The following is a 27,979-nucleotide window of genomic DNA, read 5'->3' as shown; positions in this document are numbered from 1 at the left end:
ACAATGGAAGATTATACTTCGATATAGTCAGAACTTTACCAAGACGTTGTACACCATATTGGAAAAATCATGCCACCCTTATGCTTGAGGAACCAAAAGAACACGCCTGTGGCAGCTGTAACGTTTGCATTTATAGTTATTGTATTGTATATGTGTACAAGCAAATGGCTACTTCTTTTTATTTCTACTGTAGACATGTTTTAGCCTTTATATTTTGAAATATATTATTATTTTGCTATTTTGCAATGTTTCTCCTTTACAGGTAGGATGCTTTCTTCTTTCGTGTTTGTTTTTTAGTTATGTGTGCATATGGGTTATACTATCCATGATTTTCATTCCAGAATAGTTTTTTTTGTTTGTTTTTTCTTTTTAATATTTTTGTCCAAGCCATGCAGCATGTGGAATATTGGTTCCCTGACCAGGGATGGAACCCACGCCCCCTGCATGGGAAGCACAGAGTCTTAACCACTGGACCGCCAGAGAAGTCCCCAGAACAGTTTTTTTTTTTTTTTAAAGGTCTATTCAGCATATATAAAGGGAGGTTGGTGCTGATTAAACTGAGAATCACTAACATAACAGTAGACCGCTCCAAGATTTCCCGTTTGTTTCCCAGGCTACTGTTGACACTTGGACCACACCACACACAGCCTCATTCTCACATTCAAGGATCTTAAGCTTTTTTTTTTAAAAAAAGGGACCCAGATGGTGTGGATGATAATAAAGAAAACTTGTATGGTCCTTAATTGGAAAATCGGCTCCGATATACGTGATCTCTTTTGATGCTCACAAGAGGGAGAGGGAAAGCAAATAAAACGTCTTTCTAAAGATTCTTCTTACCAACATAATATTTACCTATTATACTACTGAGCCACTTCCATACCTTCTCTTATTAACTTTAAGAGATCCCACAGATTAAGCCACCAAGATTCTCAACCATATGAAACCTGAGAACTCTTTTCTTCGGCGTTTATTTCAGCCTGCTCCTATAGACAGGAGAAAACCGAGATCCAAGAAAAGTTAAGCGACTTGCCCACGGCTCTGAGAAATCATAATATTTCAAAGCAGAGGTGTAAGAATATGTATCATAGCCTATTCGATTACACTAGCTTTTCTCACCGCAAACTGTAGATGAGAAGTCTGTCAGCAAAGACAAAACCGGACGTAGGGTGCACAGGCGAGCCCCGCGCCCCAGCTCCGCCCCCAGGGCTGTCCGCAGCGCTGCCTGCCTGGCGGCCAGCGCAGGGGGCCTCGTGGGGTCCTTCGCGCGGGCTGCCGACGCACTGCCTGAGCGGGTGCGCCGGCGGCTTCCGGTGTGGGTGACTAGTGGTGCCGAATTAGGGGGACATCAAGGGACGCTCAGGTAGGGACCATGGCGGACGCCGACTCGGAGCGAGCAGATGGGCGCATCGTCAAGATGGAGGTGGACTACAGCGCCACGGTGGATCAGCGACTGCCGGAGTGCGAGAAGCTGGCCAAGGTGAGGGGAGGCCGACTGGCTGTTGGCGGGCGCCAGGGGCTGAGTCACGGCGCCGAGCTTGCTTAGGCCTCAGGGGGCCTGCGGGCTGGAGTGCGCATCCCCCTGTTGCTTGCCCGGCCCGAGCTAGGCCTGCAGAAGTAGGAGATCCCAGGTCTGCCTGACCAGGGAGACCCCGCAGCCGGAGTACGCTAGTGCATACAGCTTCCCAGAACCTCCCCAGGACAGATGGTCACTTCATTCCCTTAGGAGTTGGGGCTCCATTAGTACTTTTTACCTTTTCTTGGATACTGTTTCACGTTTACTTTAGTAGTTTCTCAGGGATTAAGGCCGCTTCAGCATTCACGCTAGATCAGAGAGTTTAGTTCTGTGGCTCTTGTCGAATCCGTTTTTCTGGTTAAGTTGCGTACGCATCGTGGCGATGTGCTTGGCCTTTGGCCAGGAGAAGGGACAGGAAAGGGACAGGGACGAAGGTGATTAACACAGGACCCCTGTCCCTAAGGAGTCCGTGTACACAACAAATTACACAAGTTACGCGTGGTAGTGAGTGCCATACAAGTATGAAAGTCTTACTGGAACACAGAAGGAAGCCGTTCGTTTTTACTGGTCGGTTAAGGGAGGGTTTTACAGAGAAGCTGACGTTTGTATCAGGCCTTGAAGAATAAGATTGGGTTGGGGAGGAGTCATCCCTGGAGCGGGAACTGCACGAGTAAAGACAAACAGGCACAGAAGTACAAAGTAACATAATTTAATGGAGGTCGTTAACAGTAGTTTAGCCCAGCTGCCTATCTCCCATGAAATAGAAATTTTACTTGATCCGAACATTTATCATGCAACATGGGATGCTGTGTGTCAGGAAACTTTGTGTATCATTTTACATGTAAAGGAACCAAGTCTTAGAGTTGTCTGTCCATACTAACAGTTAGTAATAGGTAGAACCAGGGATTTAAACCTAGGTTTGCCTGACTAGGGTTTGGATGGTTGTTGCATCACCTTCATCAGGGAACGTTGTTAAGGGTTGTGCTCAGGCCTCTTTAAATTCCTTGATCAATTCAGCCACAAATATGTATTGCTATTCATCTGGGATGCATTCACTAATAGGGTTGTTTTTGTCTCTTAAGGAGCTTACTACCTAAGTACATTAAAACATAATAAATTCAGGGGCAGGAGGAGTGTGAAGTAATACTTCACATTTAATTCTCAGAAAGAACCCTTTTAATGCTTCTCTTTTTTTCCAATAAAGAATTTAGTGGGGCTTTACAAAAGACAAGGTTAGGGAAAGATGATGAAGTTGATACATTTGTATTTCTTAGGTTCAGTACCCTAAGTAGAGGGTAGCCATCAATTCACCTCTGAGCTTTCTAGCTGCTACTATGAAGAAACATCACCAGTTACATAAAAGAAACATCACCAGTTACATAAAAGAAACATCACCAGTTACATAGAGGTTGGAAAACTCAAACACCTCCAGCGCCGGACAGGTAAACAATCTCTGACATTTATTGAGTGCTTTCTGCAGTGCCAGGCACTCATGTATTAACTTATTTGATCCTCACCTTAGCCCTGTGAGGTAGGTATTATTATCATTCTTATTTTACGATAGGAAAACAGTCTAAGAGAAGTTGAGTCACATGCTCCAAAATCATACAGCTAGTAAAGTGGTGGAGCCAGGATGCAAACCCAGGCATACTGATTCTAGAGCTTCTGCTTTCACCGAGTGTCCTGCCTAGTGAGCAAAGTGTAATGAAACCTGAACTTCCGAGCACCTGCTCAAGGAAAGAGAGTAGGAACTCTGCACCTCAGGTTAATCTTTGCCAATTGCGAATGAAGGCCACGCTTTATGAACTCCTCTAATTTGAGGGAGAGACCAGGAATATGGATTTTTATATGAATTGCCTTTATATTTAGAAACTGGACACTAATCTGTTTTAAAGCACTATTTGAGCCAATGCCATGTAGATCAGACAAAACATATGTACAGGTCAAAGTCCACCCCAAACCACCTCTTTGGAATTAATAGATTGATAGTTGCCATAAGGAAGAAGCTAATTGCTTTAAAGGAGTCCAGTTGTTCCAAGAACTGAGACTAGGGTGAAAAAAATCTTCCCCTTACCAATTTCTTCTGATAGCCTACTGTGTGCAAGACCCAGTCAGTGCTAGACTTTATGGGGGTATAAAGATTAGTGGACAAAGCTCTTGCTTTCAAATAGCTTATAGGCCAGTAAGAAAAAAATATTTTGCTGCTACAGTTGTTCTAGCAGTCAATGTATGGCATTTATTTAGAACATCGCTGTTATGTTCAAGACAGTCGAGAAGATTTGCAAACTCAAATGCCAAATGATTTTTTGGGTGTCAAGTGGGTGATGGAAATGTTTGAAACAGAGAATGTTGGGGCCTGTTAAACTATGTAAAATTAAAGCCATTTGATTTTTCTTTTTAAAAAATTTTTATTTATTTATTTATTTATTTTTGGATGCGTTGGGTCTTCGTTGCTGCGCGTGGGCTTTTCTCTAGTTATGGCGAGTGGGGGCTACTCTTCCTTGCGGTGCACAGGCTTCTCATTGCGGTGGCTTCTCTTGTTGCGGAGCACAGGCTCTAGGTGCGCAGACTTCAGTAGTTGTGGCTCGCGGGCCCTAGAGCACAGGCTCAGTAGTTGTGGTGCACGAGCTTAGTTGCTCCGTGGCATGTGGGATCTTCCTGGACCAGGGCTCGAACCCGTGTTCCCTGCATTGGCAGGAGGATTCTTAACCACTGCGCCACCAGGAAGTCCCTCTCCCTCCTCTTAATGTCTTTTCATTTCATTTGGTCACCTGCAACCTCTTCTCATGGTTAACACTAAAAATAAAGAGGAGGTGAAATGTAAAACAGTTTACTGATTGTTAGTAGCTTGGACAAAAGACCCCTTCAAGAAATAGGTCATTTAGAAGTATTGGATTTGCCTTACATTTCAACTATTTGTGGTTAACTTTTTATGGGCCTTTTCTTACTTGTTGAGGTTGCTTAAGAAATCATTAAAAGATTGGATCATTTAGGAGTTAAAGGACACAAACATACAGAATATACAGATACCCAACATGTATTGTTGTTGAATAAACTCCTTAGTCATTTACCTCATTGACAAGGATTATTTTAATGAGAAAAAGGAGTCACGAAAGTCACATGTTCTAACAACTTGGTTTTGATAGCTCTGACCACCTTGTTCCTCTGAGTTGAAAGGCAGTATTGAGGAGGTAGAATTTCAAGGAAGATATGTGAATAGATAGGAAAGGAACGAGGAAGATGTTTAGCCATAAGCTTGAACATGGAAGATTGGGTGGCAAAGTGGGATGATTAGAGAATTGGGAGTTGTATTTAATGAAATTGATGGTAACGTTTCTCAGATAGCACTGAACTGTCAGCCATATAATTTGTCACATCCTACTTACTGTAACAGTAAGAATCAGGAATTGTAAGCCAAGATCAAGTGAATAGTTCAGGTCAATGTCAATCCATTGAACACATACTGTGTGCAGGTTGGTGTAAGGGAAACAATCAAACAATGTCCAGCCCTTAAGAACTTATAGACCACTTAGGAGGCAAGACATGCACACTAATAACTGTGGTACAGGGTATAAAGGGATGCTCCAGAATATCTACAAAAACACCATTATATGCTTGGGCAGGTGCAGAGCTCTGAGCTACAGTGGTGAACAGTGTTGACATGGCCCCTGCTCTTACAGAGTACATTCTAGTGAGATTAGAAAGACAGTGAACATGAAAATGGAAAAGAGTTTGGGGTTGTCAGCTGAAAAAAATGCACAACCTAAAAGTGGAGAATTATGTCTTATTTGGGGCATTACTGAGAACTATAGCCCAGGAAGGCAGCCACTCAGATAGCTCTGAGGGACTGTTCCAAAGAGGTGATGGAGGAGCCAGAATACATAGGAGTTTTGGCTGAAATAAAACAAACATGTAGTTGAACCTCAAAAGATTACTGCTAGTCACAAAAACAGACATCTCAAGTTAATGATTTTAGTGTTTTTCTCTGTAGGGGAAGATGCAGGAGCCTGGGCTTATTGAAATCATTTCTTTGATATACATCTTAACTATCTAGGGCCAGTATCCTGTTTTACGGGGCAACATCCTTTGTTTACTGAAGTGGCAGGTGACATTCTTTGTGTACAGGGTCATTGCAAAGCAGAAAGTCAGTGGGCTGGAGTGTTAAAGGAGGTGCTGAGTGACTCCTGACTTTAGAGAGCGTTATCCAAGAACGCCTTTCTGAGAAGGTGACGGTGACGTTTAATGTTTTGTTGATACTGGTAGACCCCAGCTGCAGAGTGGTGTGTGATTCCTTCATTGTAGGGTGCAGTTCTTTAAAATCCATATTTCTGAATTAAAATACCATACAGTAAACTACATGCTGTTGATCACAATCATGTGACTAATAGTAATTACAAAAGTGACAAGAGGGGACCATCAGTAAACAATATTTTGCATTTTAGCTATTTTTGCACTATATTTTGTTGCCAAGTAGTAACCATTTCCCTATGGAAATTACAGTTGACCTTTGAACAACACAGGTTTCAATTCTTTGATTTTTATGATTTATTAACCTTTAACTTTGGAGAATTTATAGATTTGTTCTTTGTTCTTCTGCTCTGATGGACATTTAGCCAACATTTATTGTACACGTAAACCTATACAGCTTTCAGAACTGGTGCTCCCCTTTGCATGGGAAACATTGTTAAAATGTTAGTAATTGTATGTTTTAGATTTAATTAAAATAAATTCAAACAATGCCTATACAGTACATTTTCTGTGCTGCCTAGAAAATTCATAGTTTAAAAGTTATCTTGGAAAATATGGGAACAGTATTTTGAAAAGTCTAAACATTATTTGTGCCCTTAATTCAAAAGCTGTTTAGTTTCTCTCATCAGTAAAAGAGTAGTACTCATGTACCATCTATGAATATCATTAAAATAAAAATAAATTTCCTTTACGGTTAGAAAAGAGATTTATAAATGAAACCCTCCTCATCATTTCCAATTCATTCAGTGTTAGTAATATCAATATCTTAAATTAATGCATTTTTTTTTTTTTTTTTTTTTTTTGCGGTACGCGGGCCTCTCACTGTTGTGGCCTCTCCCGTTGCGGAGCACAGGCTCCGGACGCGCAGGCTCAGCGGCCATAGCTCTCGGGCCCAGCTGCTCCGCGGCATGTGGGATCTTCCCGGACCAGGGCACGAACCCGTGTCCCCTGCATCGGCAGGTGGACTCTCAACCACTGCGCCACCAGGGAAGCCCAAATTAATGCATTCTTTGTGCTATGGGTTGGTTTTGTTTTTATCAAAATGTGTGGTTCCTAATATGATGGATTATTTTAGTCCTGGTGTATTATCATCTAGATTTATATTATTTGAATTTTGTTTTTCCCATTTCTTAATGTATGCCCCAGGGAGAATGTTTTGCTTTTATATATGAGATGGAGATTATTGTCAATTGATGACTTGGTATAGCATGCGTGGGTAATCTCAGGTAGGCTTTCTTTTCTTTAAGCACAACTATAATTTATTTCTAAAGTCATTGAAAAATTAAACCAGGGTTTCCTATCTTTTTACCACCAAATATCCTTTTTATTTCTCCTCAGAACTTAATGTTTTAAAATACTTTTGGGGCTTCCCTGGTGGGGCAGTGGTTGAGAGTCCGCCTGCCGATGCAGGGGACACGGGTTGGTGCCCCGGTCGGGAGGGATCCCACATGCCGCGGAGCGGCTGGGCCCGTGAGCCGTGGCCGCTGGGCCTGGGCGTCCGGAGCCTGTGCTCTGCAACAGGAGAGGCCACAACAGTGAGAGGCCCGCGTACCGCAAAAAAAAAAAAAAAAAAAAAAAAAAAACTTCTGGTGAATTTATAAAGAAATCATCATTTTCCCTTTTTTTATTTTTTATTTTTATTTGTGATACGTGGGCCTCTCACTGTTGTGGCCTCTCCCGTTGTGGAGCACAGGCTCCGGACGCTCAGGCTCAGCAGCCATGGCTCATGGGCCCAGCCGCTCCACGGCATGTGGGATCCTCCTGGACCAGGGCACAAACCCGTGTCCCCTGCATCGGCAGGCAGACTCTCAACCACTGCGCCACCAGGGAAGCCCCATTTTCCCATTTTTATTCTTCAAAGACACGGGTGACAGCCAGTTAAGAGTCTCTTCAGAACAAGATAAACAGGTGTTACCACACTGAGGTGATGAATTAGAATCCAAAACAAAGACTTGATGCTTTTCTTGAGTGTTAAATCGTTGTTGTTCTAGAGTCAGTTTCTCCTAGGCATTTTGAAATGTTAAAAATAGCTTGTGGTATTTGTTTTTCTCTTTCTGACTTACTTCACTCTGTATGACAGACTCTAGGTCCATCCACCTCACTACAGATAACTCAATTTCATTTCCTTTTATGGCTGAGTAATATTCCATTGTGTATATGTGCCACATCTTCTTTATCCATTTATCTGTTGATGGACACTTAGGTTGGCTCCATGTCCTGGCTATTGTAAATAGTGCTGCAGTGAACATTGTGGGTACATGTCTCTTTTTGAATTATGGTTTTCTCAGGGTATATGCCCAGTAGTGGGTTAGGGCATCGACATATATACACTACTGAATGTAAAATGGCTAATGGGAAGCAGCAGCATATCACAGGGAGATCAGCTCAGTGCTTTGCGATGACCTAGAGGGGTGGGATAGGGAGGGTGGGAGGGATGCTCAAGAGGGAAGGGATATGGGGATATATGTATGCGTATGGCTGATTCACTTTGTTGTACAACAGAAACTAACACAGCATTGTGAAGCAATTATACTCCAATAAAGATCTATTGGAAAAAAAAAAGTAGCTTGTGGGCCCCAAGTTGGGAACCACTGACTTCTGGAATCCTCTGGAGAAGCAGGCAGTATCATGAAAAGGAGAAAAAGACAACAGTACTCTCTTTCCTCTAAAATAGGCTATTGATTTTGTCTTTCTGTGTCAGAAACATCTCATGTTAGACTAAGTTATTTGGTTTTGTGTTGTTGGTGTTTTCATTGTTCATTTATCTTTTGTTTTAGGAAGGAAGACTTCAAGAAGTCATTGAAACCCTTCTCTCTTTGGAAAAACAGACCCGAACTGTGAGTAGATTATAATGAAAACCTCAATTGCCATTAATTTCATTTGACACTGTTTCCATTAACTTTCAATATATTTTCATTCTTACAGGCTTCTGATATGGTGTCTACATCCCGTATCTTAGTTGCAGTAGTGAAGATGTGCTATGAGGCTAAAGAATGGGATTTACTTAATGAAAATATTATTCTTTTGTCAAAAAGACGGAGTCAGTTAAAACAAGTGAGTTCATGATTGATCAAAAACAAATACATTCAAATTTAAATAAGGACTTTCAGAAAAAAAACCTTTCTATGAATCTGTTTTAAATCTACTGTTAAATCAACATCACAACATTTAGAGAGTTTTTAAAAATTCTATCCATATTCTCATGACAACTGCTTTTATTTTTGTTTTCTAATCTTTATATATTTGCATATTTTTACAAAATTGTTCTGAGAGTGTTGATGCAGCTTTCTTCTATTTCCATGTTGCTCCTTCATATTTATCATTTTAAATGGTTGTGTTATATAATCTGTCAAGTTGATAATCTGTAATTTACTTAATCAAGCCTTTATTAAACACTTAATATTTAACTTTTTTTTTGGCTGTTTTGGGTCTTAGTTGCTGCATGCGGGCTTTCTATAGTTGTAGTGAGCAGTGGCTACTCTCTCCTATTGATTGATTGATTGATTGCTGCCTTGGGTCTTCGTTGCTGCACACGGGCTTTCTAGTGTGGTGACTTCTCTTGTTGCGGAGCACGGGCTCTAGGCACACAGGCTTCAGTAGTTGTGGCATGTGGGCTCAGTAGTTGTGGTGCACGGGCTTAGTTGCTCCACAGCATGTGGGATCTTCCCGGACCAGGGATCGAACCCGTGTCCCCTGCATTGACAGGCAGATTCTCAACCACTGAGCCACCAGGGAAGCCCCTATTTAACTTATTTTTGAGGCCATTTTCAGACATCATTTTGTTTAAAATTTCAGACTACTCATTTTGTTTAAAGATTATATGTGTTCTCTTTTGGTGTTTTTGTGAAGCTGGATTTTCTTTACTGCTTTCCTGTTCTGCTTGAGATATATTTAAATGATCCTCTATAGAAGTAGACTCCACTTTTTACATTTATATTTTATCTTTAAAATGCTGTTCCGAGTAGCTTATGGGTTTTTATTTTTTGCTTTCAAATGATAAAGGTGATGACATTGTAAAACAAGGTAGTAGTAGAACCCAAAAATAGAAGTACAGGGTTCTTGTCCAAAGCCCTTATTTTATTAATTAGTCTGCTCTGAGAGTGAGCTTGATATTAGAGTGGGTTAAATTATTTTTTGCAAAAAGCAAAGTTAATGTGATTGGTTTTTTTCCTTTTTCTTAAATAAGTTAACATGCATATAAAATTCACTGTTAAGAATTAACATAGATTTAATTGAGGCTCTCTAGTACATGTGAATGTGAAATTCATTTAAATATGCTTTTTGCTGCTCATTTCAGTGGTTTGACAGACTAACATGGATAAGCCATCATCTTCCTCTTATTTTCTAAGAGACTTGCTTTCTATGGGACAATTTTGAAAGGGCTACTTAATTAGAAATCTTGGGGCAACCTGGGTTAAAATAAACAAAAGTATATGTTTTATATAGTATTAATATAAAGTTCAAAGCACATATCCTAAAATACAGATTTAATTTCATAGAGTCATAGAATTTTAGAACTAGTAGAGGGACTGTTTACTCTGTTACTTTTCTGATAGAGAAACTGAATTTTATATGTAAGGCTCTTGGAATGTGAAGAAATGGGTAAGTAACCTACAGCTTAGTACAGAACATAAATCGCAAGTAATCATAGCAATCTTTAACATGTCCCAAGATTGATTTTTAAATTTTAAAAAATTACTTGCATACATGGCAACATACAGTAAGTGACATTAGAATAGTAAAGATGCTAAGATATATGAAAAGAGGAAGAGAAAGGTTTTACTTAGGTTTATTAGGGAAGGCTTCTTGGGGAAAGAGGAGTTGGAGTCAGTGTTACAGCCGGCTAGTGACATCCCCAGAACTGGAACCAGCGCTGCTCTTTGTGCCTTAACATTGTTATGTTTTCACAGCTGGGAAGTACTTAGGGACTCCAAATATCTCTTTCCTTTTCTCATAATTACTTTTTACCTCAAACTTTTCATTTTTGCTTTTTCAGGGTTAGAAGGTAGTAACTTCTTAAAATAACCTTTTCTAGATTGCTTAAGATTAACGTTTTCTAACTCACTATCACTTCAGCGCAGAGCGTCAGCATCATGCCAACTGTAGCTTCCCTAATGACTTCCCTACAGTTTTTTCAGGGAGCAGCAAGATGTTCACTTATCATTAGAATATTGATTTGTTTCCTTTTCTTTGCCCCATCTGGTTTCTGTTAATGTATTTTTTGCACAGCTTTTAGAATGATCAAGTTGTATGCCCTTCTAGAAATCATTATTATAATTAGTTTTAGAGGGATCATCTGTTTTGTGAGAGACTAGGTGCTCCAGAGCTTTGCACTTACTGAAAGAGTTATATTTTACAATAAAACCTTCGCCTTCTGGAGCTCCTGGGAGTCTCTCAACAGCTAATTTTCAGATAATTAAGTCTGATCTGAGCTATGTGAACACTAAATGTTTTTCAAGGAAATCTTTGCAAGATATACCATGGGGTTTATTTTTAAAGCTTTACTGAGGCAGAATTGACAGCAAGATATTCTGTTTACTTTTCTGCTATCTTAAAATATGCTTAATGTAATTTAACATTTTCCTGATAACTGAGTCCTAATTATTATTATCAACGATTATGATATGCTGTTTAGAATCTAGATTAGAGGTTGGCAAACTATGGGCCAAGGACCAAATCCTACCTGCCACCTTTGTAAGTAAAATTTTGGGGGGAGAGAGCCACACCCATTTGTCATGTATGGCATATCTGTAGAGTTACAAAGGCAGAGCTGGATAGTTGCCACAGGACTTCCCTGGTGGCGCAGTGGTTAAGAATCCACCTGCCAATGCAGGGGACACGGGTTCAAGCCCTGGTCTGGGAAGATCCCCCATGCCAGGGAGCAACTAAGCCCATGCGCCACAACTACTGAGCCTGCGCTGTAGAACCCGTGAGGCCCGTGAGCCACAACTAGGGAAGCCCGCGCACTTAGAGCCCATGCTCTGCAACAAGAGAAGCCACCGCAGTGAGAAGCCCGTGCACTGCAATGCGAAGCCTGCGCACCACAACGAAGAGTAGCCCCTGCTCGCCGCAACTAGAGAAAGCCTGCATGCAGCAACGAAGACCCAAAGCAGACAAAAATAAATAAATAAATAAATTTATTTACTTATAAAATAAAAAATAAAAATGCAGAGTTGCCACAGAGGATCCTATGGCTCAAAAACTCTAAAATACTTACTGTGTGAATATTTATAAACATATACAGAAAAGGTCAGCTGACCCCTGACCTAGATCATAGACTGTTAGCGCTGGAAGAAATGTAGTACAACCTGCTTGTACTACCTGTCAGGGAACTGTGGGCAAGAGATGCTGTGCTTTTCAGTGTCGCGTTTTATTGAGGTGGGCGTGGCTGGCTGTGGCTCCTGCTCCCCGCCCAGATGGTGGAACTCTCTTACTTTCTGCTTCTGCCACCGACTCTTTTTTATGGCTTCACTACTGTCACAGCCACTGTTAAACTCTGCTTTTCTCTCCCCCCACCTTTCCCTGCCCTTAATTTGTTGCCACTTCTTCCATACTTTTCTTCTTGACTGTAAAAAAGCCAGCCAGCCCGCCTTCTAACGGACATTGCCAGACACGCCTCTTCCACCTTTCCTGCTGTGTACTCAGCTCACCCACCAGTTGTAGTGGAGAGGGGTAAGGTCTCTGCACCTGAGGTTTTCCTAACCTTTACTGCTTTGTCACTGAGTATTCAGTACTTCTTAGCTAAGGGTTGCAGGGGTGGGCCTGGGGGGGTTATTTTTTATTTATTTTTTAATCGGCAATTCAGTATCTAGAGTTGCTTGGGAAGACCAGATTTGACCACAGCACTTCCATCAATAAAATACTTCCTTTTCATGTATGAGGAATGAATTTAATTTATGAATGGTTTTTATTATTTTAGGCTGTTGCAAAAATGGTTCAACAGTGCTGTACTTACGTTGAGGAAATCACAGACCTTCCAATCAAACTTCGATTAATTGATACTCTACGAATGGTTACAGAAGGAAAGGTAAGTTTTCTATTAGCAGAACTCACAGTAAGTACTTTCTTACCTGTATTCAGAGATACTTATGTGTTTAAACATTTTATATAAGTACATATGTATGTGTTTTTAAGGTGGAATACACAGAATGTCATCATCTTAATTTAACCCATATCTTTGGAAATACATCTCCTTCTAGTGTCTTCCCATATGCCAGTGAATATACTTAAATAGTGACGGTCTTAGTATAATCAGATTTTTCTAGAAATTAGTGATCTTATCCCAAATTTACATTTGGTAATAATTAAACATAAGGTTATTTCTTCACATGGCCTAGATCTGCTCAAGAAGTCTATGTTTGGGATAGCTAAGGTTTCTTAGAGTGTTTACAGTGTGAGGTTAGCTTTCAAACTTGCACTGTCTTGCCAGAATCGATCTGTATTTCTTTCGATGCCTGTGCCCCATCCCCACCCCCAATCTGGTGTTTCTCTAAAAAGGGCAAGTATGAAATGGTGGCTATGGTAGATACGTTTCTTTCTAGGTAGATTTTTGTGGTTTGAAGACAAAAACTTAGTTTATATATAACTTACTGCCTCTTTTGATAGTTTAGTTCATTAAACGTTTATTGAGCACCTACCTGTGTTGTGCGAGGTCCAAAACGGGCAGGACGCTATTTTTAACCTCAAAAGAGATCAATCATAGAAATAGTTACTGTGCTGGTCATGACAGTAGCAATGTGCTTGCTGTTCCCTGCAGCACAGAGGTAGGGGTTGACTGGCTGAGGACCCCAGGAAAGCCTCAGAGAGTTTATGGTGGCTCAGCTGGCTTTTTAAGAATGAATAGAAATTCTACTGGGCCAGAGCATAGGGAGAAGGGCATTTAAGACATACGGGAAATTATATGCAGAGATATCAGAGTGAGAAACACTTAGTACATTTAGGAAAGTGTAAGCAGTTTGTTATCATTGGAGATTAAGGATTTGGGACTGGAGTGGGGAAAAGGAGTTGCTGCAGAGCAAAGGCTAAATGGGTCAGCAAGCCCAAGCATGAAAATTAGTTCCCTAGACTTTGTTAGGCTATTAATGTTTAATTTGTTGGAAATTATAAATCTACTAACATTACAAATGGCTACCAAAAATGCTAGTAACTTTAACTTAGCAAGATCAGATGTTTTTAGAGAAAGTAGCCTTGCATTTAAAGAGAAATCAGAATGAGAGTATTGGTTGAATTATAGATAATAGACTGCATACGCTCTTTGCAAAGTGTTATTTTTCAAATAATCAGTTCTTTTAAGGCACTTTCTGTGCGATTTATTTAGTTTTTGGTCCTGTTAGTTGTTAAGCACAGTGATTTCATACTTAGGTTCTCAAAGCAAAGTGCAAAATATGGATGTTTTATAGAGATATTTTCTTTAAAATTATGTGATTGTGAAATGTAAAATGTCACACAGTGCTGTTTGTACGTGGAGGATAAAGTGCATGACAGCTGCAAGAGAAATACCTTGTTTGAATAATAGTTCAGTTCTACCTTTTCAATTTTAGCACGTTTCTGTAGGAATTTAGATAACATAAACCTCTCGTATTTGTAGATTTACGTTGAAATTGAGCGTGCTCGGCTGACTAAAACATTAGCAACTATCAAAGAGCAAAATGGTGACGTCAAAGAGGCAGCCTCCATTTTACAAGAGTTACAGGTAAGGTGCTGCATTCTAGAGTATGTAAAATTTTGCATTCAGTCAGCAGTGTTTTGGGAATCCCCTGGCAGTCCAGTGGTTAGGTCTTGGCGCTTTCAGTGCCGAAGGCTCAGGTTCAGTCCCTGGTTGGGGAACTAAGATCCCACAAGCCGTGTGGCGCAGCAAAAAAAAAAAAAAAAACAGCAGTATTTTCTTGTAATTGTTTATTTTGGCACCTTATCACTTTCTTCTGAACCACCGGATTAAGAGTGAGTACTACAGAGTGTGAGGTTATTTAAGTAGCTGGAAGTTGTGTAATTATGTTCCCAACCAAATTTAACTGCTAAAAAAGTTTTGAAGAAAAGTAGGATCAGCAAATTAGTCTTAACTTCGTGCCCTTATTTGAACATTTTAATTCTCTTTAGAATTTAAATAAAACCAGTAATTCACGTTCATTTACTTATGCCTTAGGAATTTACTGTTTTATCGTTGGCTTCATTCTTAATGAATATTTGATTGGTGGTCAACTTCTAGGCTATATTGGTTTAACAAAGAAAAACTCCTTCATAGTTTGCTGTGTTTCAGGACAGCTTTTAAGAGAGGCCTTAAAATGAGATAGCAGAGTGCTAAGCAATCTGAGAAAAGCCATTTCTCCTATCAGAAAAATGTACATAAACGATGCTCAGATTTTTTTAAAAAAACTTATTTATTTATTTATTTTTGGCTGTGTTGGGTCTTCATTGCTGCGCGGGCTTTCTGTAGTTGCGGCGAGCCGGGCTTACTCTTCGTTGTGGTGTGCTGGCTTCTCATTGCGGTGGCTTCTTTTGTTGCGGAGCACGGGCTCTAGGCGCTCAGGCTTCAGTATTTGTGGCACGTGGGCTCAGTAGTTGTGGCTCACAGGCTCTAGAGCGCAGGCTCAGTAGTTGGGGCTTGTGGGCTTAGTTGCTCTGCGTCATGTGGGATCTTCCGGGACCAGGGCTCGAACCTGTGTCCCCTGCGTTGGCAGACGGATTCTTAACCACTGCGCCACCAGGAAAGCCCTATGCTCAAATTTTTGCTTATAATTTTAGTCCATCAAAGGCTCCCCGTTAAGTTAAATCGATTATTTTAACTTTTCAATCATGTACCTTATCCATTTTAGATAAAGGAAAGGAAAAAAATAATACTGGAAGGAACTTGTACAGCATGCATTGTGTTTGTTGTCATTTTTAAAAACATTTTCTCTATATACTTGATCTCATTTAATGTTCACATGCAACACTATTTTTATCCCCACTTTTCAGCCAAGGAAATTGTGACTCAAAGGAGTTAAGTAACTTGTTGGATTACCACTAGTTCTGTTTGGCTTCAGGGTCCCCACCCCGCCAAACACACACCTTTTTTTTTTTTCTTTTCAATTAAAAGACTTTTTTTTTTAGAGTATTTTTAGGTTCACAGCAAATTGAGTGGGAAGTACAGAGGTACCCCATATACCCACTGCTGCCACAACACACACAACCTCCCCTACTATCATGCATCCCAAACCAGCGTGGTTCATTAGTTACAGTCAGTGAGCCTGCATTGACACATCATGATCACCCAAAGTACAGAGTTTTACATTAGGGTTCACTTGCAGTGTTGTACACTCTATGGATTTTGACAAACAAATAATGATGTGTCTCCAGCATTGTAGTATCATAAAGAATAGTTTCACTGCTTGTGAAAACCCTTTGTGCTCTGCCTATTTATCCCTTCCTCTCCCTAACCCTTGGCAACCACTGATCTTTTTATTCGCTCCATAGTTTTGCCTCCCGACTCTATTTGCCAACCAGGAGGACTATATGCCTCATGATTCAACATCCCCTGTGAAGTATTCGTGCCAAAAAATTAACCTCAGTTATATAACGCCTCTAGGTTTAACTTCCAGTTTTTAAGATATACCAGGGACAGAGGAGCCTGTTAAATGATACCACAGGGACGCCATCTGCAAACTTCAGACTCTAGAAAACTCTAGGATGATTGACTTGATTTCTTCAATGAATAAATGGCAAGGAAAAAAGAGACATAAGAAACATATCTACAAATTGCAAAGTATGAGCCTTATTTGGATTCTGAGTTGATTAAAAAAATAAATGAGACTGTTGAGGAGTGACTAGATATTTAGTGATATAAAGAACTTTTAGGTATGGTATTTTTTTCAGTTTATCTTTTAGAGATACATATTGAAATATTTATTTATAATATCTTGTCTGAGATTTGCTTCAAAGTAATTGACACATGGAGAGTGAGTGAACATGTCAAAATGAAACATTGATGGTTCATTGTGTGTGTTTTTATTTTCCTTAGGAAATTACAAAGGAGAATTAGTGTACATAGAGTGCTTAGCACAGTGCCTGGCACACAATATGTTGAATAACTATTAAAAAAAATAACGAAGGACAAGACAGTCAAATAAAAACATTTCAGACCAAATTGTAGTAGTAATAGCCTTACTTCATTCTACTTTGTAAAAGTGTCATTATAGATGTTATAAATCATTTATAATATATGTATGCCAAATATTATATTAGAAAATTTTTCATAGTATTTGATATAATTGATTCTCTGTTATATTTGTGGGTATCTACTGTAACTCTACATTCTGCATCCATAAAGTGTCATATCAGCCTTGTCATCTGAATTTTAAAAAGACCTGTGCCTCTTTTTTGTATAATGGTTTCAACTATTATATAATGAGCTTGCAACTGATATATTTTTTCATTTTTAGAATTGTCATTTCCTTATTAGCCATTAGGAAAATGCAAATTAAAACCATGATGAGATACTACTACATGCCTATTAGAATACCTAAAATTTTTTTTAAATACTGACAATACCAAGAGCTGGCAGGGATGCAAAGCAGCTGGAACTCTCATAGATTGCTGATCGGTATGCAAAATGGTGCAGCCACTCTGGAAAACAGGTTGGCAGTTTCTTATAAAGTTAAACATACACTTACTGTATAACCCAGCAATCCCATCCCTGGGTACCCAAGGGAAAGGAAAGTTTATGTTCACACAAAACTCGTCCACTAATGTTCAGAGTAGCTTTATTTGTGATAGGCAAAAGATCGAATCAACCCAGTTGTTCTTCAGCAGGTGAATGGATAAACTGGGGTTCATCCACGCATGGAATACTACTTAGCCATAGAAAGGAACGACCTGTTTGATTTATACAACAACTTGAATGAATCTTATTATTCAAAGCATTATGCTGAGTAAACGCAGTCTCAAAGGGTTGCATATTATATTCGACATTCTTGAAAAGACAATTCTGGGGGACTTCCTCGGTGATCCAGTGGTTAAGAATTCACCTTCCAATGCAGGGGATGTGGGTTTGATCCCTGGTCGGGGAGCTAAGATCCCACATGCTGTGGGGCAACTGAGCCTGCGTGCTGCAACTACAGAGCCCACATGCTCTGGAGCCTGTGCGTCACAACTAGAGAGAAGCCCGTGTGCCGCAACGGAAGGTCCAGCGTGCCGCAACTAAGGCCCGATGCAGCTAAAAATGAATGAATGAACGAATAAATAAATAATAATAAAGAAAACACAGTTCTGTGGTATTGGAGGACAGATCATTGGTTTTCAGGGGTTATGAGTGTGACTGTAAAGGGGGCATGTGAGGGAGTTATGCGGGTGATGGAACTATTCTGTGTCTTGATTGTGATGGTGGTTGCAGAAATCTGTGCATGTGTTACAATTCATAGAACTTTACACCAAAAGAAAATCCATTTTACTGTATAATAATTTTTTTAAATTGTAATTTCCTGGAGGAAACTAGCTTTTTATATCACCATCAACACTCTCTCAGTATGCGTTAAGGTTCATATTATTTATCAAGTGTGAATTTTTAATGTCTATTTAATTTTGTTGCAATTAAAAAATATTACTAAAGATTATAATCTTAGTTGGGGGCTTACTCTGCTAGGTGGAAACGTATGGATCAATGGAAAAGAAAGAGCGAGTGGAGTTTATTTTGGAGCAAATGCGGCTCTGCCTAGCTGTGAAGGATTACATTCGTACACAAATCATCAGCAAGAAAATTAACACCAAATTTTTCCAGGAAGAAAATACAGAGGTAAGCCTGTATCTTACTATAAATTTACTCTGAAAATGTTGGGGGAAACCCCATAAACCCCAATTTACTTTGTCAATTTTTTTCAGAAATTAAAGTTGAAATACTATAACTTAATGATTCAGCTGGATCAACATGAAGGATCTTATTTGTCTATTTGTAAGCACTACAGAGCAATCTATGATACTCCCTGTATACAGGCAGAAAGTGAAAAGTGGCAACAGGTAAGAATATAGTCTTAAACTTGACATTGATACTTATTAGGAAGAATTTGCATTTTTTGAAATAATTTTAACTTCAGTAATTACATGCAATTGTGTGGTACTGCTTTCTGTTCAGTCTGTTGATAGTTCACTTTATCCTTACTGATTCAGATGAATTATTTATGGCCTTTGAAGAAATGTAGGCTTACTATTTAAGACATGTACAGCAGGTTACCTTCTAACAAAGGTCACAGATACAGACCTAGCATTACTTTGGAAAATTATTTGGCAAAGTTTCTGAATAGATTATATGTGGATTCCACATTTTTGCTGCTAACTTGTTATAAGAACCTTTTTTTATACATTTATTTTAAAAAAATGTTTGGGGGAGGGATAAATTAGGAATATGGGATTAACAGATACATACCACTATGTATTATATAAAATAAACAGCAAGGATTTACACTATAGCACAGGGAAATATATTCAATATCTTGTAATAACCTGTAATGGAAAGGAATCTGAAAAAGAATGTATATATAAAACTGAGTCACTTTGCTGTACACCTGAAACTAAGTGAATCAACTATACTTCAATTAAAAAAAAAAAAGCCAACCCAGGTAGTAATTCAAATTAGCAAAGATTCGGGAATTCCCTGGTGGTCCAGTGGTTAGGACTTTGTTTTTTCACTGCCAAGGGTGCAGGTTCGATCCCTGGTCGGGGAACTAAGATTTCTGCAAGCCGTGCAGCACAGCCAGAAAGGAAAAAAAATTAGCAAAGATTCACTGCATTTGTTTTATAATAGTTTTATGAAAAGTAAACATTAAAGAAAAGCACTATGAAGAGCAGTCTGATAAGGTTTTTCCCCTGACTTTTGAATGCAGTATTAAAAATGAGTATATACAATTATTCCATGAATTTTCACTTTTTGCCAAAGTTTCCATTTTGTTTCTAGTCTTGTATGTAAACTGTTGCATTGTACAACCTTTTTAGGCCCTGAAAAGTGTTGTCCTTTATGTTATCTTGGCTCCTTTTGACAATGAACAGTCAGATTTGGTTCACCGAATAAGTGGTGACAAGAAGTTAGAAGAAATTCCTAAATACAAGTAAGTACTTTTATAATTAGTATAGTATGTCTCAGTAGAAGCACCGTTTTGAAAGAAAATTGGTTAACCTAAGTGTATACTTCTTAATTGGTTACTGATAGATTGTATTAGAGAATAAAACTAGAGAAAATAAAGTGTTTTTTTAGGACTACATTGGCAGTTAATGCAGTGAGGTTATAACACACTCCATTCTAAGCCACTTATCAAGTAGAAGTCTTATTTCAAGCTCACTTTTGTTTAATTAACCATTTGATAAATTTTATCATTTGTAAATGTTTGGGGCTTTGTGATTTTCAGAAGTAGATGCTTCTGAAAATCCATTATATACAACATGGGCTTCCCTGGTGGCACAGTGGTTAAGAATCCGTCTGCCAGTGCAGGGGACACGGGTTCGAGCCCTGGTCCGGGAAGATCCCACATGACACAGAGCAACTTAGCCCATGTGCCACAACTACTGAGCCTGCGCTCTAGAGCCCGCGAGCCACAACTCCTGAGCCCACGTGTCACAACTACTGAAGCCCACGCGCCTAAAGCCTGTGCTCCACAAGAGAAGCCACCGCGATGAGAAGCCCACGCACCGCAACAAAGAGTAGCCCCCGCTCGCCACAACTAGAGAAAGCCCGCACACAGCAACGAAGACCCAATGCAGCCATAAATCAACCAATCAATCAGTCAGACATAGGCTTTATCATAAGCACATTGTGCTTTTTTTTTAAAGCTATTTTTCTTTTTTTCTGTTTCATTAGTAAGTTTACAGTCAATTAGTCCAGAGATTGGCAAATACAATAGAGGAGATAGCAAAATGATAAGTAGGGGAATGTGCTTTTCACAATTACTGTGGAAAAAATGGTAGTAAAGTTGGTAAAATAAGTAATAACTTGCATCTTGTTCTACAAACAAAACTGTAAAAATCCTCTTTGTTGATATTTTAAAATTTGCTATTAGATGCAACTTAATTTTTACAGATTTGGAATATATTAAGTTTTATTTAATTAACAGGGATCTTTTAAAGCTTTTTACCACAATGGAGTTGATGCGTTGGTCCACACTTGTTGAAGACTACGGAATGGAATTAAGAAAAGGTTCTCTGGAGAGTCCAGCAACGGATGTTTTTGGTTATACAGAGGAAGGTGAAAAAAGGTGGAAAGACTTGAAAAACAGAGTTGTTGAACATGTAAGGATCTGGCATGAAGGAAATGACAATTTAGAAGTAAACTGGCAAATTTGAGCATAAACTTTTATTCCTCAAATGTTTCTTTTGGATGTTATGTCTTTAATTCTTCACTTTAGGATTTTTTTTTTCTATGCCCAATGTAGTAGTGATGTAAATTTGTTGTTCAGATGTTTATTGTCTTATTTCCCAAAGCATATCAGAATTTATCTTACCCCTCTTGTCTTTTTTTCCCCACCTCTTTTTAGCTTTTCAGAAAAGATAACTGTGTTAGCATGCTGCATTTTGAGAGGACCTCTCAAGAATCCAAAGTTTTATAGCATATAAATCAGAAGGAATTTCTTAAGAATGTGAGGGATGGATGGGGGTGGAGGGAGTGTTTTCTTTCTGGTACTCGCTGGGTAGTTTTGGAAATGGGTAGCATGTCTTAAACCTGACCTTTGATCTTCTTGGTGTCACTACAAATTGAATTATGTCAACATTCATTCATTAACAAACATTTATTGTGAACCTTCTATATGCCACACACTGTACAAAGTGCTGGGACACATGGGAGAATAAGACATGGTCCCTACCTTCAAAATGCTTAAAGTAAATCACAGTGGAAGATGCATTTATAAATTAGGCATGATGGTACAAGGATACATGTACTAGAGGGGAGCACAAGAAGAGAGTTGATTGGTTCCACCAGGAAGAAGGGTCAGGCCGGATACTTAGGAATCGATGTGGGAGGTAAGATTTGTGAGAAGAGTATGTAGTCAGCAGGCAGACAAGGGAGGGCAGTCCCCGTAGGCAGATGGGCATGGAGGCAGCAAACCAGCAGGGGAACTTGGGGACCGCCAAGGAAAGGGCTCAGTGAGAAAGGAAGTTGGAGGTACGGAAAAGGTCTGGGTCGTAACAAAGCTGAGAGCATAATGACCAGGCTTGTATTTTATAAAGATTCCTCTGGGAGGAAGTGTGAAGAGTGGATTTGGAGAGAGGAAAGACTGGAGATGAGACTAGCTAAGTGGCTTTATGGGCTTGAATTAAGGCAGTAGCCAAGGTATTGAGGAAGAGTGGGCGGAATGGAATTAACTGTTTTAAAGAAGAAAAATAATAGAATTTGGTCATTGGTTAGATTTAAAGGATGAAGGAAAAGCAGGGAGTCTTGAGTGATTCTCATGCTTTCTGAGAGGTTGGTGTTGCCATCAGCCCTGATTAGAGATGGGAGGAGGTGCAGCTTCTTCAAAGATGAGCTCATTTTTCTCCCCACCATCCCCCTTTTTCCTTGTGAGTGCTGCTGCTTTGTTAGTAACATTAAGAATAACAAAGGGGCGTCTCTCTAACTTTAGCACCTCTTCCAGTGAAAATTAAGAGTTTAATTTTGAGTTATCTTTACATAGTTATAATGATGTAAGGTAGCGTTTTGAGATGATTTTGATCTTTTTAAAATTTTAGCCTTTTAAACATTTGTGTCATAATTAGAAAAACTTAACTTTAGATTCTTGCATTTAGCAAAAATATTTTAGTACAGTTACAACTTTTAACAACTAATTTAGTTAAGCCTATATTTTGACTATATATATTTTAGAAGAGTTGTAGAGTGTACTCAGAATAACTAAAAATAACCGCAGAAGCCAAAATATCTAAATATTTAGTTTCGTTATTGACATTTAGAACCAGCTTCATTCCAGTGGTGGACTATAGCAAAATAAAAGCTCTGAGTATTGGCATTTTAACTAAACCTATTTGGATATGAAAACAAATGGGGTGGGCTTTTGGCCTTACTGACAGCTGTGTCCTCCGTGCCCTCTATTCTCTCCTCAGAATATTAGAATAATGGCCAAGTATTACACGAGGATAACAATGAAGAGGATGGCACAACTTCTGGATCTATCTGTTGATGTAAGTAGTAAACGTTGTTTGTAACCATTCATTTTGAAAATCAATTGACTTGTAAAAATTGAGCAAGAAAATCAATTTTGTTTTATTACTTAATTTTAAGTTTAGGTGATAGAAAGTTTCCCCAAGCTATCTTGAATACCAAAGAGTAGCCTAAGTATCAAGTTTATAGCTACATTAATATTATTTATACTAGTTAAAATCTTCACTTAAATATGGTAGTTTTACAGTGATTAATTTGCAGATAAAGTGTATATTTCTATAATAAATATGTCTAGGTTCCCAAAAGTGAACTGTAGAAATACAGTGTATGCGGGAGACTTGATTGCAGTTCACCTGAAAAGGACCCAGGACATGTTAGAGGAATATCATCTTCAGTTCTGGGTTTCATGTTGGTAAAATGTACAATAACAAAGAGATAGGAGTTAAGCAAAGTGTATAGTAATGGTCTGAAAAGCCATTTCTGTCACCAGAAGGAGTCTGACAGTTTAGCTGAAAAGGAAGAATCGTGGCATATTGGGGTTAGAGGGCTTGATCCTCGGTTAGTTCGTTAGCTTTTCTCGTTTCTGGACGAGGGTGCCTGGGTCCTTAGAAGTAAAGTGCCTTCTCTTTGGCTACAGAGTTGGCAAGTGGCAGAGCATATATTCTAACCCAGTATTTCTGGAAACTAACTGTATAATACTGCCTTTTAGGGGGAAACGTAGAAGGTAGACCAAGTTGCTGTTGGCAACAGGCTCTTAGGCAGTACCCACAGCATTAAGTTTGCAGGGAGGTTCAAACTGAACGCTGACTTCGAGTGTACTCATTCTAATCATTCCCTAGACTCTTAGTAAAATAAGTACATCATTGCAGGAAATCAGCAGTTTGTAACTATTAATGAATTTTAGCATATTCTTGAGTGAAAAGTTTAGAAGATGCTTTCCTTAAATTTTGTTTATTGATAATTAAAATTATCTTGTCTTAATCCAGTTTGTCTCTCTCTTGCAGGAGTCAGAGGCTTTTCTCTCGAATCTAGTAGTTAACAAGACCATCTTTGCTAAAGTAGACAGGTTGGCAGGAATTATCAACTTCCAGAGACCCAAGGATCCAAATAATTTATTAAATGACTGGTCTCAGAAACTGAACTCATTGATGTCTCTAGTTAACAAAACCACACACCTCATAGCCAAAGAGGAGATGATACATAATCTACAATAAGCGTCTCCATGCCCTTAGTGCTTTTAGAAAAGAGTTAAAATTGGAAGTCATTAAAAAAGAAAAAGACTTTTATGGTGTATATGTTGTGTTTTTTTTTTTTTTTCCTATTCTCAGCTCTTTTGTCTAAAATTTAAAAGCTAGTGAATATGTTTGAGGCCCCTTTTGATCTTCAGTTCCTCGATTTCATTGTTAACTTTGCATGTGCAGTTGGTGCAAAAATATATAATACATTTCTATTGTCTGAGTACTCAAAAAATTGTCATAACTTACCTAAATAAGTTATTCTATCATTTGAAACCTTTTTAGCTACTATTTGTTTTCATTCAGCTAACAACCATAACTATAATAATAAAAGCAGTATATACACGTTTACCTTCCATGGTTACCTGTGTTTCTAAACATTTTGTGGGATAGTGATTTAAGTGTTTTTTAAATAAAATTAATTTTGTTGTAAAGCTATCGATTATTTAGTAGAATTTAAAAAGCAGCATAGAACGTATAAGAACATTTGGGATAAACTTGTGATTTGTGAAGAATTTGTATTTTAGTATTGTGGCAGAAAGTCTCTAGATTGAGTGTGTACAGAGCTATCTGGTAGGCTATAGACTTTTTTTTTTTGAGTCAAGCTAGTCTCAATCACAGTAGCTTATTTTTACCCCCTTTCCCTGACTTGACCAGTTGTTGAACTAATTGTGTTGACAGAGGTTAATACCCAAGGTCATTTTTATAACTCCTTTGTGGCTTTAACTTCCATATGTAATTACATCATTAATGCTCCAAATTCATTCTCTCCTATAGGAACTTTAATTCCATTATATGCATGCTAGATAACAACCTAAAATGCATTAAAATGACCAAAAAAAGAGACTTCAGGCCACCCTCTTGGCAAATGGTATAGTGTTGACACTTTTTTTTAACAGAATTAAACAAAGTAGTTTTACTATTAAAAGAAACATCTGAGATCACTTACTATGAGCAAATTTTAGAAGTTTAAAAATTTGATTTCAGAGAAAATGGAAAAAGGAAACAATGTTAGGTTATTTAAAATATGTTTAGGGCCTCCCTGGTGGCGCAGTGGTTGAGAGTCCGCCTGCCGATGCAGGGGATACGGGTTCGTGCCCCGGTCTGGGAGGATCCCATATGCCGCGGAGCGGCTGGGCCCGTGAGCCATGGCCGCTGGGCCTGCGCATCCGGAGCCTGTGCTCCGCAACGGGAGAGGCCACAAGAGTGAGAGGCCCGCATACCGCAGAAAGAAAAAAAAAAAAAAAAAAAAAAATATGTTTAAATGAAGAAAGTATAAGATCTTTTTTTTAAAATACAAATAGAGAGGGAAAGGCATTCTGGAAACAACAGTTTTCACAATTCATTTTCCATTTAATGATCACTAAATCGTCCTATTTCGTGATCCCAGGGCTGGGGACAGTTGTAGAACCTCTATTGTGAATAATAACATAGTATTAATCTAATTTTATTCTTTGGAAATTTAATGTACTGGTCACATTAATAACAATATCTGCTATCACTTATCTTTAAAAACTAACGAAAAATATGGCAAGGTGAGAAACATCAGAAGTTTACATTAGCAGTAAGAATATAGTTTTTAATTTTCTTTTGAATGAAAAGGATGGAAAATAAAATCATTTTGCATTGTTAATTTGTAAATTGAGTTGGAACTAATTTGAATCTAGCTTCTCATTAACTTCATCTTTCTAGGGACTCATTCCCCTTGTACTTGCCAAACCTAGACTGTTTGGCCAAATATGTTGCTGTAAAGGTCTCAAATGCTCCTCTTCTTTGTTTTTTATTTTAACATGCTCACCCTCAAACTAAGCTTTTTGTGTGTTCTGATTTGGCGCCATTTGTAACTGTGTCCCAGTGACCAAATCCCACTTGACTTGATTAACTGCTCATCCATTGTTTTTTCTGTCCAAGCAAACTTAAGAGTTATTACCAATTTCTCGTGTTACAAAGAAGAATCCATTAGCTTAAGGCAGTAAAATATTTGAGATATTCTGAACCTAAAATCCTGGCTCGCATTTCTGACCTAAAGCTGGCATGCATGAAAAGGTTGGAACCACTTTGTTTTCATATGGAGAAGAGAATACTTGACTCATTGTTTTCATTGGGTTACTAACCAGCAGGAGAGGTGATGAGCCACTGTTTTTTTGTTTGTTTTTAATGAAACACCTTTTACCCTTTCATTTCTGTATAATTTATGTTTTTATTTTAGAGTTCAATCATTATTTCTGTAATCAATTTCCATATGCTTTTTGTTGAATCATTGAAAAACATCTCTCAAGTTCATACTGTTCCATTTTATCTCTTATAAGTGTTAAATGTATGATAAAAGAACATATTTTAAATTGTTTCCAGCTTCTGGATATAGCTGCAATAAAAGCACTAATTTGTGGATATTTAAGAAAACCTGGAAAATAAACTCATACTTTAAAAGATCACTTCTTTTTTCAGTTCTTTTACTGTTTATAACAAAAAGCCACAGATACTTGGCATTTTTCTTTCTAAGTCATGTTACCTCTCTAATCCTGTGTGTTTTTTTTGCGGTACGCGGGCCTCTCACTGTTGTGGCCTCTTCCGTTGCGGAGCACAGGCTCCGGATGCGCAGGCTCAGCGGCCATGGCTCATGGGCCCAGCCGCTCCGCGGCATGTGGGATCTTCCTGGACTAGGGCACGGACCCATGTCCCCTGCATCAGCAGGCGGACTCTCAACCACTGCGCCACCAGGGAAGCCCTATATATTTATTTTTAAATAAATTTATTTATTTGTTTGTTTTTATTTTTAGCTGTGTTGGGTCTTTGTTGCTGTGAGCGGGCTTCTCACTGCGGTGGCTTCTCGTGGAGCACAGGCTCTAGGCGCGCAGGCTTCAGTAGTTGTGGCACGCAGGCTCAGTAGTTGTAGCACACGGGCTTAGTTGCTCCACGGCATGTGGGATCTTCCCAGGCCAGTGATCGAACCCGTATCCCCTGCACTGGCAGACGGATTCTTAACCACTGTGCCACCAGGGAAGCCCCTATATTTAAAATTATGATTATTAATTTTTGGCCGCGCTGTGTGGCTTGTGGGATCTTACTCCCCCAAGCAGGGCTTGAACCCTCGTCCTCGGCAGTGAAAACGCGGAGTCCTAACCCCTGGACTGCCAGGGAATTCCTAACATGTTTATTAATTGTACATACCACAATTCGTCCAAACATTTCCAGTCAACGTGCTTATCATAACCGATAACCAGAGAGCTTAATCAGAAAACTTTGATAAACCATCAGCCCGTCCACAAACGTGCCTCTCCCCTTTTCTGGGCCCAAGAACCACGGGGATTGCTATAAATGAATGATACCTGGCATCTGGTTCTTACTTCAGGGCCATCTCACCTAAAATTGCCCACTCCTTCCCCTTAAATAAGACATCTGGGTGGACTATCAGATCAGCTTATGCTCACACATAACTGGTTTCATGCATTTGGTATTGTTTAATTCTGGGGGTTGCTGTGAGTCAGCTATGGTCATCAGGGGCCTGAACACAAGTCAAGCAACTTGTAGCTGAGCTTAAATTGAATATTATTTACCAACATAATCAACTATAATCTTGGGAACATTCCATTGGACCCCGAGGTCACACCCAGGACGTCCTCACACGCCGCCATCTGACTACTGGATGCCATGGTCACACTCAGAAAGCCCTCACGTCCCTTGTGAGGGTCTGGTCCGTCCAGACTGTCCGGCGTGAGTATCTGGGGATCCCTCCACCAGCTGGGGGCAGTGCTGTTCCCACAGCGGGTCCCCTCCGGAGTTGGGGGGTTGCTGCCCGCGCTGGGGTTGGGTCAGGTCAGCTGCGGGAGGCAGCCCCGCCCACACCCTCACAGGAGTGGGTGTTTCACATCCAAT

The 27,979-nt window shown here is 39.3% G+C and overlaps 1 protein-coding gene across 1 annotated transcript; it reads left to right on the top strand.

Moving 5' to 3' along the window:
* The first annotated feature begins 1,283 nt into the window (after positions 1–1,283).
* On the top strand, positions 1,284–26,876 carry PSMD12 (proteasome 26S subunit, non-ATPase 12). Its single transcript, XM_081220147.1, has 11 exons — positions 1,284–1,477; positions 8,539–8,598; positions 8,687–8,815; positions 12,681–12,788; positions 14,349–14,453; positions 18,378–18,527; positions 18,614–18,748; positions 19,721–19,833; positions 20,833–21,007; positions 22,811–22,888; positions 23,873–26,876. The coding sequence occupies exons 1-11, from the start codon at positions 1,370–1,372 to the stop codon at positions 24,080–24,082; spliced, it is 1,371 nt and encodes a 456-aa protein (XP_081076273.1). The 5' UTR covers positions 1,284–1,369; the 3' UTR covers positions 24,083–26,876.
* The last annotated feature ends 1,103 nt before the right edge of the window (positions 26,877–27,979 follow it).

Source organism: Mesoplodon bidens (genome assembly GCF_964165515.1).
Source record: "Mesoplodon bidens genome assembly, chromosome: 19".
In the NCBI taxonomy this organism is placed as follows: Eukaryota; Metazoa; Chordata; class Mammalia; order Artiodactyla; family Ziphiidae; genus Mesoplodon; species Mesoplodon bidens.
This window is presented reverse-complemented; position numbering and strand designations above follow the sequence as displayed.